This window comes from Mustela nigripes, chromosome 11, assembly GCF_022355385.1.
Source record: "Mustela nigripes isolate SB6536 chromosome 11, MUSNIG.SB6536, whole genome shotgun sequence".
NCBI classification, from domain to species: Eukaryota; Metazoa; Chordata; class Mammalia; order Carnivora; family Mustelidae; genus Mustela; species Mustela nigripes.
The window spans coordinates 31,261,852-31,274,338 of NC_081567.1; the positions used below are offsets into that span (position 1 = coordinate 31,261,852).

Consider the following 12,487-nt stretch of genomic DNA (forward strand, 5'->3'; position numbering starts at 1 on the left):
GTGTGTGTGTGTGTGTGTGTGTGTGTGTGTGTGTGTGTGTGTGTGTGTGAGTGACAGCTAGAGACAAAAACTTAATGAACAGGACCTGTTTGCGTTTTCTCCTCGCTGGAACAGCTTAATGACAAGCGATTATTATTGGCGGCTACTTGTCATGTCTTTCGTCCGGGTCACGGCAGTGGTGGCTGTCAGACTCCCAGAGAGGAAACCAATCTTGGTGGCATATTAAAGAAAAACAAAACAGAAAGGAAGGATGAAGAACTTATGCACAGAAGACAGAGCTGTGTGGAGAGAGGCAGCGGCCCCTGGGGAAGAAGCATGGACCAGAAAAAGGGAGGACGGGAATGGAAGTACGCTACTCCATTGTTTGAGTTTTTCCAATCGAAGCTCAGAAGATGAGAGAAGAATGAACCCTGTCATTCTCTACTTTCTTTCTTAGCTAAAGTGATATCAGGAATCTTTGGCTGCCAGGGACAGAAAAGCTGATTCAAATTGGCTTAAGGAAAATGAGATGATTAACAGGGACATGCAGTGACAATGAGGGCAAGATAGCTTCAGGTGTGGCTTGAACAAGGTGCTCAACAAGGGTATCAGGTCTTGGTAACTCTTTATCTTTCAGCTTTGCCTTTATCTCTTATGGTTTCCTCTTCAGGATGGTGTTTGTTGGCATGAGGCTGCCAGATATCCTTGCTGAACCTCCTTCCAGAATTCAAGTTTAACAATAAGGGAAACTGTTTTTTCCTAGTCATTTTTTCCCGAAACTCTGAGAGTCACTCTCAACAGACCTGTTAGGATACATTCCTACCCTTGAACTTGCTGACACTGTGGGGACTGGATGAGCCAACAGGCTTGGCTAACAGAGGGGAAAGGATTCACTATTACCAAGAAAGAAAGAAAGGATGTTCAGTGTTTAGAGTAACAAATGCCCGTGAGGTATCCCACAGAGGCTTATGCTTCTCTAAGAAAAGAAATGTGGAAAAAAAAAATGGCTCTGGTGCATAGAGCAAGGCCAGTAGACAGTTGCAGTTAAGACTGGCAGGAAAAAAAAAAAGATCCCCAGGATTTGGGTTTATCAGCAGCTCAGAGACCTGATTCTGTGATCTCTGATCAGATAGAATTTCCCTCTGGCTTTCTATGTGAGACTGGCTGGACCCAGCCTCAGACAATCCATCATCACTAATGACCCTGTTTAGAAGCCTTGAGTCAGACGATCACCTGCAGGTTGACGGAGCACGGGGTGAAGCCAGCTTGGGGCTTTGCTGTGTCCCTGCATGGAAATAAGAGCGTCTGTCTCAGCAGGTGTCTCTTCTTGGTCAGGCTGCTAACGATGGAGGAAGCAGGGCTGGGTTCAAGAGTGTGGTTTTAATGAATGCGGAGTGTTGGGCTGTCATCAACTCTTTTCTTCGAGGCTCGAGGAATACATCTCTCCGTGCACTTGTGTACTCTCCCTTCCAGTATTGCGTTAACTTGCCAGAGGGAGAGCTTGGGTCTGGATGATGGACTGGGGAAGTAGGTCTGGAATGCCCAGGCTGATGGGGGTAGCTCTAGGCGCACTGTTCGACGTTCATATACCAGTGGATTGAACGATAGCACAAACATTCAGGTGCTTTACTGCACCTTCAATGTAGGCTCCTGTCTTGGCACGGATCCGAATTCCAAAGGGAAGAGTAAAGCTTGCTCATGTAAAGCCCTAACATCCCCAGAGTTCTGGGCCCTCTCCCAGCTTCCCTGCCGGAAGTGCATTTAGTAGATGAATTGTTTGGAATAAGGTTGACTTAGGAATTAAATCAGACCCCTTACCATGACTGTCAGGACACCTCCGCTATGTGATCCGGCCTCTGCTTCCTGTCCTAACTCCTCCCTCATCGCTCATCCTCCCTCAGTCATTAAACCTGAGCTGTTTTGAGCTCCTTCTGTTCCCCGAACTTGCCAAGCCCCTTCCTACCACATGCTGCTCCTTCCTCTCCGATGGCTCTCCTTATGCCGCCCTACCCCTCCACTTTGCCTGGCTGATTTCTTCATATTCTTTTTGATCAGCCCCAGTGTTGCAGACCAGCTGCTCTAAAACAGTGCTCCTCTCCACAACGCTCCGAACTGTTACGTCCTCTGAGCTCCTTGAACTTATTCCGTGTGTCGAGTTCATTCTTTCTTGTCTATCTGCTCTCTTAAGAATGCCAACTTCATAAGCGCAGGGACCTTCGCTTTTGGTAGCCTCTTTCCCTACATCCACTCCCCTGGAACTATGCCCAGCACATCACCGGCATTTGTTAAATTCCTTGAGTGGTTGAAAAGCAATCAATAGATGAATGTTTCTCGAGCAGTAGATCTGGAAGGTCTGCTTAGAGACAACAAGCATTAGTCTCTCTTTCCACCCACAGGCATCCTTGCAGACTCAGAATGATGCCCCCAGTTTGATCCCCAAAGCAGTGGCCTGATGCCGGCAAGGTGCTGAGGGGGGACTCCGAAGAACGTTGTACCCTGCCTTCAAGAATTCTAGTCTGAGCAGCAGGCAAGAGGCATGGCTCTCAGTAACTGGGCTCCTGCACACAAGTCAGGGCTGAGGAGTAAGAAGTAAAGGCAGAGGTGCTGGGAATTCAGAAGTGGGAGAACTAACGAGTCCATAATGGATGCAGGAGCTGGGGCTTGATGGTCAAGGCTACTGTCTTCACCACTGTCATGGCCGGCTCAGGTTGACCGAGCCCTTGCCCCATGCCAAGGGCTCTCTGTGCCCCATCTCTCAAAGTATGCGCAGCAGCTCTCCAAGGTGTGATGCCTCCTATTGTCATTTCCATTTTTCAGACGGGGAAACAGAGGCTTAGGTCAAATAACTTCTTGGCAGGAGGAAGCAGGTCCTGCTGAGGCTGCCAGCAAAGCCATGTTCCTCTTACACAACCCCTGCTGCTTGTGGTTTCTCTGTGTAGAAAATGGTTTATACTCGATGGCATTGTGCTACATTAAGGTAGCGCTGAATTAGGGGTGGCTGTCCCTATGGTGCCCACTGATTCAGGTGAAATTTGGAGCAAATCATTCTAGATTTTGCAGTCTTTCTTTCCTCACCTTGAAGATAGAGCAGTTGGACTTGGCAGTACAGACTCTTCCAAACATGAGCATGTTCTGGAGAACATATGTATTCTAGAACTCCTCAGCAAAGACACTGGTTCAGTGGGGGTGACCTGGAGCCTGGAAATCGGAGGGTATGAGAAATCCCCCCAGGGGAGCACAGCTACAGGGATGGATACTGAAGACTTAGATTCGTGTTTTCGACCCTGGCTGTGTATTACATTCACCCAGGGAATTTTTCAGAAAGTCCTGGTCCCTATCCCAGACCCAGTCACTTGGCATCTTTAGGTGTGGGGCTGGTGGGAAGAGATTGGCTTTAAAGTTTAAAGACTGCTAGCTTTTGAGATATGGCTAATGTGACTGAGAACCCAAATAATTAATTTTATTTATTGCTTTTAAATAGAGTTTATGTAGTCCTGTGCGGCCAGTAGGTGTTACATTGGAAACCCAAGTTAGCATAAGATTGAAGGCTTGGTCATTCTAAGAGGCTCCGTTCCTTGCTCCATCCCCAACCACAGAGCTTCTCTTTGAAATTATTTTAAATGATGTCCGTCTCTTGCATCCTAGTCTGAAACCCGAGTGCTCAGACTCTGAGTTAAAACTGGAGGATCTCTCCTGGTCTCCAGCTCAGAGCATGGGAGACACCCTCGTTTTTTGGGAGCCCACCAGTCACCAGATATTTAAGGTATTCTCATTTTTTTTGTTGTTGTTTAAAAAAAAAATTAAATCCAAAAACTAATGATGTACTCTACATTGGCTAATTGAATTTAAATAAATTTCTCATTTGTAGAGAGATGAGAGAGGAGAGAAAGGTGCTACTAGGTTATTTTAGAAGAATGATGGTAGATTGGGTCACAGGAGAAGCAAAATGTGGGGGACAGAATGTAAATCATGAAACAGTCCAATGAATGGGGGTTATTAGAGTAGAATTCTGTGTTTGTGGGGGAAGGAGCTGATGTGCTTTTGGGAAATGATGACCGTAATGGGGGATGATGGGGTAAAATATGAAGCCTTCCTTTGGTTTTCCTCCCAAGCACACATTACTTGGCTTCATTAACTCATTCAGCAGTTTGCCTGATCACATGCTTGTTGGAGTCCCTGACTCCTCTCAGGCACTGACATGGACTCTGAGTCCCAAACACGTGAGTCCAGATTATGATGGGGCTGGTGTGTGTTTTTACTTTATCCTGAAGGTTGTGAGAGCTGCTGAGAAAAAAATTTAAGAAGGAGGACATCATGCTCCAGTTTGAACTTTAAAAAAAGTAACTGGAGCAGCAGTGTGGAAGGTGGGTGGGAGAGGGACAAGACTTGGGCAGGGACTCTGTACACGAGGTTCTCACTCTGGTTTGAGAGAGAACTTCCAAGGGTCTGGAACATGGGCAGGTACAATAGGAAAAGGAAAAAGAAATAATCCTCTGGGATGATGAAGAAATAATGGGTGCCCCTAAGCTGGAGTGGCGGGTAAGCACAGTAGTGAAGGTGGGAAGAGATCCCTCCTATCCCGAAAGGAGAAAAATGAGTGATAGAACGTAAATCATAGAACACTGCAATAAATGGAGGTTTCCTGGAGGGAAATTTTGTGGACGATGGAGCTGATGGGTTTTTGGGTGCAATTTCCCCTCTTAGCCTCAGTCTTCTGCATCAACTGATTGCTAGTTGATGTGAGATTATGGACGTTGGTCTTCTATTTCTGGGGCATTTTTTTTTTCTAGTTGGGTGCCTCAGGAATGATTGAGTTGTGGTTATTAATCACACACACAAACGTACATGCACACGCGCACACACACACACACACACTTCTGTTCCCTGTTCTGCACACCTTGTTATCAGCATTTTCCAGGACCTTTGCATCCAGTTTCTGGATTCAGATTGCCTGATCTTGAATCCTGACCCTGCCATGTACCAGCTGTGTGTGTTTGGGCAAGTTACCTTCTCTGAAGCAGGGTTTTGAAATCTCTAGTACAGGGATGATAATAAGACCTCTTGCTACATGCTACATTGTACTGCATATTGCATATGCCCTGTAAATGTTAGGTGGGATGAGGACCATGGTGATGGTAATTCTGATGAGGAGGAAAGGGAGTTGGATAGATGGAGGCGTTGATGAATGATGATGGTGGATGACAATGTTGATGGATGGTGGTGGATGATGAGGAAGAGGAGTAGGAGGAAGATGGATAGGATGGTGGATGATAATGTGATTGATAATGATGATGATGATGGTAGTGATGGTGGGTGATGATGATGGTAGATCAGATGAGCAAAGGTAGGTAATGGTGGTAGTGGATTGTTGTGGTGATGGATAATGATATGACAATGATGGTGATGGTAGTGATGGGTGATGATGATGCTAGATCAGATGAATGAAAGGAGATAATGGTGGTGGTGGATGATGATGGTGATGGATGATGGTGATGGTGATAATGATATGATGATGGTAGTGGTGATAATGGTGATGGTAGATGATGAATAATGGCAGATTATGAAGGGGGTGGATAATGATGTTGATTATAGTAATGGTGGATGATGATGGTGAATGATGATGGTGGTAGATGGTGGTAGATGACAGTGGTGGTGGATGATAGTGATGGTACCTGGTGAGGATGGGGATGGTAGAAGATGATGGTTGTGGATGATGATGGTGGTAAATGATACAATGGATGGTGATGATGGTGGTGATGGAGGAGGAGGAGGAGAATGACTGATGATAGGACAGAGATCCTTCAGTGGCACAGAGTTAGCTTGTGAGAATGCTATTCTTCTAAACTCTCATGCTTACCAAATTTGGTGCCTTTAGCTTTCCTCTCATCCATGGAAGCAGAAATCAAAAATATCTAAAAGCTCAGTTAATACGCAGTCAGAGTGGCAGGAACAGCCCAGGGTTTACCAGGACAATTCTCCTATGGGAAAAAGAAGATTCCCAAGGAGTCTCTCTCAGTTTTTGCTGGGTCACCTGCATCATTATCTTTGTTTTGGTGCCCACCCTGGCAGGCAGAAGAAAAATAAGCTATGGAAATGGGTACAGAGTTGACAACAGTGAGCAGTTCTCTCAATGCTTCCTAGGGATGAGCTTCCTCCTCCTTTATCTCCTCACCGAGTACATATTGAGCCCCTGCTGTATGTCAGACATTGAGCTATTTTCTGCCAATACTAACTTGAATAATACTCATGCTGCTGTTGAGAGGAACCCGAGAAAAATTAACAACTCAGCACTGGAGCTCAGATACTCAGCTCACAGAAATTCGGTTTCACTTGTGCTGGCATGGGGCATAAGCACTGGGATTTTTTTTTTTTTTTTTTAAAAACAACCCTCAAATGATTCCCCTGTGCAGCCAGGAATGAGAGCCACTGGTGTACATGAGGGAACATTGGATGGCGTTGCATCTTGTACCAAAGCTGTTGTTAGCAGGGTGAGGGTTTTAGGGAGATCACTTAACCTCTCTTCCTGTGACTTTATGAGAAATGTCATCCATGACGGTTCTAATGACTTGAAATACCTCATCCCTTGAGTAGTTAGACTCAAAGAGCTAATTGGTAGGAGTGTTCTTTATAGCCTTTGTAGATGGGTAAGTGAAATGAAAGTTGGTATTAGACTCTGTTAGACATCATGCCTTGATACCCACAGAGTCAGGTCTCACCCTGAACACTCAGCAAGCTCTGGAACATTCTAGAACATGAGATCAGGAACTCTCATCTAATGAGACCTCAGTTTAGGGTGGGACCGAAATACAGAGTGGAGAGCAGACACCCAGAATCCCACACCCCCTGCCTCCCTCGCTCTGTGTTTAAAACAGTTTGTTCTGTCTTCAGCAGAGCAGTGAGCCTGGGGAGAGAACTGCTCTTGCTGCAGAACCAAAGTGGGTGTCTGAAATCTGTTCCTCTCCCCCGGCTGCACACTGCTGAGGAAGCCGGTGCCAGAGGTGGTCAGAGACTGCTCTGTAGAATCTGAAAAGGACAGGCTGAGGGATGGCAGGAGGTGGTGAGTGCGGGAGAAACAGCCTCTGCCACTCAGGTAGGGAGCGGGAAGAATGTTCAGGGCCTTGAAAAGAGGGCCATGTGGCATATCAGATGCCAGGCCCTGGGAGTGTGGCCAGATTCCTCCGTCACCTCCTGCCAGTCCGTAAAAATACCTTCGAAAAATCCGGGGCTAAACGTGAGCCTCCTCAGTGTCTCGCTGTGCAGTTCTGTTTTGCAAATACTTTCTCCTGTTCATCCTTCCGTAAGGCATACAGAGCCTTGGGTCTGGAATGGGTTTTGAAGTTTCAGATGCCGGTGGAAATGATGGTGGTTCAGGGTAACTGCGGGAGGTCCATGAAGGACAAGAGTGATGTTTTCTCTCCAAAGCATGATTCATCAGTGTGAGGAAAGATAGTCCCTTCTCTTCATGTGGCCTCCGTGGGCTCAGAGTGAGTGGGCTGATTTGCAGAGGACTGGTGAGGAGGAGGGGCAGGCAGTGTGTCGCTGCTGTGTCCGTAGATCTGGACATACCAGTTTCTGAATTAGGATTAGGATCCCTTTAGGTTTCTGGCTCTGTTCATGTTGTGTAGAGGACTGAGGACGTGGAGAGGCATCTCTACACTGTGGGGAGTCAGGCATAGATGATGGATGAGCGTGCCATACCATTTCAGCCCTTCTTCCTGGCAGCCCCTGGCCCCCGCCCACCCTGAGATGGTGCTTATTATGCCCACCTTCTAGGCAAAGAAACTCAGATGCAGAAAGTTTCAGAATTCACCCATGGTCATGTGGTTCATTTACGCCGAGCCACAACTTGAACTCCAGTCTAGTAGACCCCAGAGCCCACACTGTTTCAATTATAAAGCGACTGGTGTGCATAAAAGGGTAGGCTGGGGAGTCTCATCTTAATGTGATTGTCTAGGGGAGCCACTGTTGACCATAGAGGAGGGGAGTGGCCTGGTTAAAGCAGTGTCCAACCAGGAACTTCCATCAGGCAATCACGACCCGGTGAATTGTTGGGATGCTCGAGTCCAGAGCGGGTATTACATCTGACCCATGGGAAAAATAACAGTGACGCCGACTTGTTGAGGACTTGATAGGTGATGGGTACTGCCCTGGATGCTTTTCTACAAGGAGGTCATTGAATCCTTCCTGCTCAGTGAGGAAGTGTGGTCGTCGCCAGCAGGGTCGTGCAGGGCTGAAAACCTTAGAATCTCAAAGGCAGGCCAGTCTGAGTTCCCTGCCCGTATGAGCCTGGAGGAGTCACTCTGGCTCTGAATCTGTTTCTTCGTTTGTATGACGGGGATCGTGTTGGGATCCGTTGAGGAAGGTGGTTGGAGGTAGGATTAACTGAGCTACTACACTGAAAGCGTTGAGCCACATAACTCTCATAGAAGCGTTAACTAGTATAATCATTGACATTGCTGTACCCATTGTACAGATGTGGAAACTGAGTCTGGGAAAGGCGAAGTGAATTTTCCCCCCCAAGGCCACCCAGTTAAGATTGCTCCCCAGACAGCATGACCCCAGAAGTTACCCTGTTGTCCCTCCTGGGGAGAACATACTAATGTGGACTAGAAGAGAGTAGCAGGAGAGATTCAGCCTGGACTAATGCACCGGAAGACCCGGGGGGGTGGGGGGTGGGGTGGGGTGGGAATGGCACAGGCAAGGAGCTTGCACATGTTTTTACACAGACGGCTGTGACAAACAAGCTTGTGGCTAATGAACTACCGTCCCTATAATTATCTTTCTCCTTCACGAAGTTCACAGTGCAGCTGTGCCCTCCTCCCCACATGGGGAGTTAGGTAACGCTGCACTTACAGAGCTTATAGCTCTGCTCTGTGCACAGAGCTGCTCGTGGATACAGTAACGTCTGGCTCATAGCACAAGGAGCTGGGGCGTGGGAGCATCCCAGACAACCCCCCCTCTCTCGACATCTAGCATGCTAGATCTCCACCTCTCCGCTAATTCCGATTATCCCCAGCAAGTGTGTACATAGGATCATCTCAGAGATCCTTTTTATTGAGTTCCGACCATGCCCTGCTTAGCCTCTGCCCTCCTGAGATCTTTCTCCATGCCTCGTGTGCTCAGTACAAGAAGATGCTGATCCCTTTGCCTTTTGCAGTCCCGATGTGCCTCTGGCCAGCAGCTTCCTTGGAGCCATCTTTGCTCCGTGGGAATTATTACACTTCCTTGGTAATTAAGTTTGGAGCTTCTCATTGCCATCCCCAGAAGCACCCGGCAGTGTGTCATGGTGGTAGACGTAACTGCCTTGAGACTTGACTTCTCTGCCTTCATCTCTTGCTGGGGTCTTTAGGTTATTGTGGTTTTTGGTATCGAACAAGGTTCTATGGGCAGCTTTAGAGGCTTGGAGGACTTTTGTATTCCTTTTCTGATCAGAAAAGGTCACTCTGTATGTTTCAGAGATTGGGTGGCGGACTGGTAGGTTGGTGATGTTGAAAGATTTAATTTTTTTGGACATGACATTCAAGAGCCATAAACCGAATTCTTCTGTTTTGCTTTGTGTTTAAACCAAGGAAATTGCTCTTAGACTTCATTCACACATTCATTTACTCACAAGTTCCCTCATCCTGCATTTCCTGATGTGTCATGTGCCCAGCCTTCTGCCAGGTTCTAGGGACAGAGACATGAGGACAGCAAGATCTCTGCCCTTGAGCCGTTCATGGTCTTGTTGAGGCATGATTTAAAATGATTAATCAATCCAAGAATATTGGATTTCTCCAAAAGCTACTATAGGGAAAAAGATAATTATCCAAAGTCTTTAAATCTGTTACCCACTTTAATTGATTTAATTAGGTAAAATTCATAAAGCTGTATTGTTGGAAGGAGCCCAGAGGCATTTATTCTTGTTTTTCTGTTTTGGTTTTGTTTTTTTTTCCCCTCTCTGCCTTCAAGCCGAGCTGCACTTGAATTATCCCCCAAACCCATGCATTTCAGAAAATGGAAGTATTTTGAACAACTATGGCTTTTGGCCCATTCAGATAAAACTTTCTATTCAGTGAGCACCCCAGGGAAAACTTGGCAGACTTCTTGAAAGGGTTGACATGCACGGCTACAAAGTATTTTTTTGAAAGACAAAGGGAACCATCCACTCTTAATATAGACACACACACACACACACACACACACACACACACACACACGGAACCCCCATATTCCTACTATTGCGGTGAATGCATATCCCGTAACTTGGATTCTAGACTATGGGAATGTAATCCCATAGCTCAGAATGCAAAACGAAAGCATGGCTTCACTATAGTAAGGACCCCTTGAGAATTCTTTTAGTTTCCGGGGACAGAAAACCCTATCTCAGCACTTGTCACATTGTGTTTTGTTCCAACACAGAGGCACACCTTCCACTTAGCTGGCTTTTTGCGCACCTTGCCCATCAGTCAGCAGCCTGGTCTACGCACCTGCTATCTGCAGATCTTCAGTTGATCCTAAGAAAGTTGTGGCTGTGTTCTGGAAAGGGGGCTGGTCACAGAACCAGGTCCTAAGGTCGTTTCGGGCCTCATGACCCCCACCGTGCCAACACCACCACCTCCATAGAATCATCATGGGGATTTGAGGAGTTACGGGGTGTGAAGGTAGTTTATAAGTTGTCCAACTGTAGGCACTGCCTGCCTTTTCTAAATGGAACTCTGTCCTTACGATCAGATCGTGACTTAGGGAGATGTTAGAGCTATCAGAGGCCCTTTAACCCAACACAAGTTGCCACGTGCCTTTCCAGAGTCAGAACATTGAGCAGCTCCCCCTTATGCTTGAATAAAGTCTGAGGCCTCCCATGGTGGGGTTCCTGCCAACTTCTTCACCGTCTTCTCATCCCCCTGCTTCATGAGCAATAATGAGTTTACCTCTGGCTTCTAGAATACTCGAGATGTATCTGTAGGGCCTCTGAGTATCGTGTCCCGCTGTTCCCCTTCTTCCTCACCCGGATGCTCCCTTGGCATCCCCTTATGCTTCTCTCAGCCTCTAGTCCCAGGAAATTGCTCTTCCCCAAATTCCCACCAGATCTGTGAAGGTAGAGACCATGCCTGTGTCTGTCTTCCATATCATTTCCCCATGTTCTAAAATGGTATCGCTGCATATGTTAGGGGGTCAACAAGTACTGGTTGATCCAGAGAGACATTTAGGTAGAATGTCCAGTGAGCATGTATTATACTTTATAGTACCCAGGAGTGTAGAATCCAAGCGACAAATCCCACTTGGACTAGCTCAAGCAACCATGGCTTATGTTGGCTTATGACCAACAGGTCCAGAGTCAGGGGCTTCAGGCATGGCAGACTCCAGGTGCTCCAAGCACATCATCGGGACTGTGTCTCGGTGTTTTGATGTTGCCTCTTTTGGCTTCATTTTCCAGTTCTCAGCCTGGGACCAGATAGAGTTCATTGTGTTGAAACCACAGGGGCCCCAGAGGGTAGAGAGGAAACAGGATTAGCCAGCAGCAAAAACAACAGGCGCCCTTCATGTGTCAGGCTGCAGGCTCCTGGTTCAGGGTCTCTGTCCTCTCTTTCTAGTGTCTGTTCCCTAGTGTAGCCTATAGTAGGTGCTCAGGGATGTTTGCGAACACATAGGTGTGTGATGGTTTTGCCCTCCCTTCTAAAAAGGCGTTTTTTAAGCCTATAAAGACAGATGGTTGCATATAAACCACCTTCTGCCTCATCCTCTGTTTTGATTTATTTTTTTTAACACCTGTTGGCAGGACCCAACGTCAACCTTCTTCCAGTTCGGAGCATCCATCCAGCAACAAGCCACGGTCATGCTGAAGATCATGCAGGATTACGACTGGCACGTCTTCTCCCTGGTGACCACCATCTTCCCCGGGTACAGGGAATTCATTAGCTTCATCAAGACCACCGTGGACAACAGCTTTGTGGGCTGGGACATGCAGAACGTGATCACCTTGGACACTTCCTTTGAGGATGCCAAGACCCAGGTCCAGCTGAAGAAGATTCACTCCTCCGTCATCCTGCTCTACTGTTCCAAAGACGAGGCTGTCCTCATCCTGAGTGAGGCCCGCTCCCTGGGCCTCACTGGATATGATTTCTTCTGGATCGTCCCCAGCTTGGTTTCTGGGAACACAGAGCTCATCCCGAAGGAGTTCCCGTCAGGCCTCATTTCAGTCTCCTACGACGACTGGGACTACAGCCTGGAGGCGCGGGTGAGGGACGGCCTGGGCATCCTCACCACGGCCGCGTACTCCATGCTGGAGAAGTTCTCCTACATCCCCGAGGCCAAGGCCAGCTGCTACGGGCAGACGGAGAAGCTGGACACCCCGCCGCACACTCTGCACCAGTAAGCAGGCCATCTTTGCTTGTCTCCCGAAACGGGACCAGAGTTTTGTTTGTTTCTGTGCCTGTTTGTTTGTTTGAAAACTCAGAGCAGTACATACATATACTTCCTGCTGAAAACCTGCCCTGCAAAGAGCGAATGCCGCGTGTGTGCTTATGGGATT

The 12,487-nt window shown here is 47.4% G+C and overlaps 1 protein-coding gene across 1 annotated transcript in view; it reads left to right on the top strand.

The window, feature by feature from the left end:
- The window catches only part of GRIN2A (glutamate ionotropic receptor NMDA type subunit 2A), a 374,525-nt gene that overhangs the window by 205,271 nt on the left and 156,767 nt on the right, over nt 1–12,487 (top strand). The window contains exon 4 of the mRNA XM_059415335.1: nt 11,735–12,327. Coding sequence (XP_059271318.1) covers nt 11,735–12,327 — 593 coding nt within the window. The remainder of the gene's footprint in view (nt 1–11,734; nt 12,328–12,487) is intronic.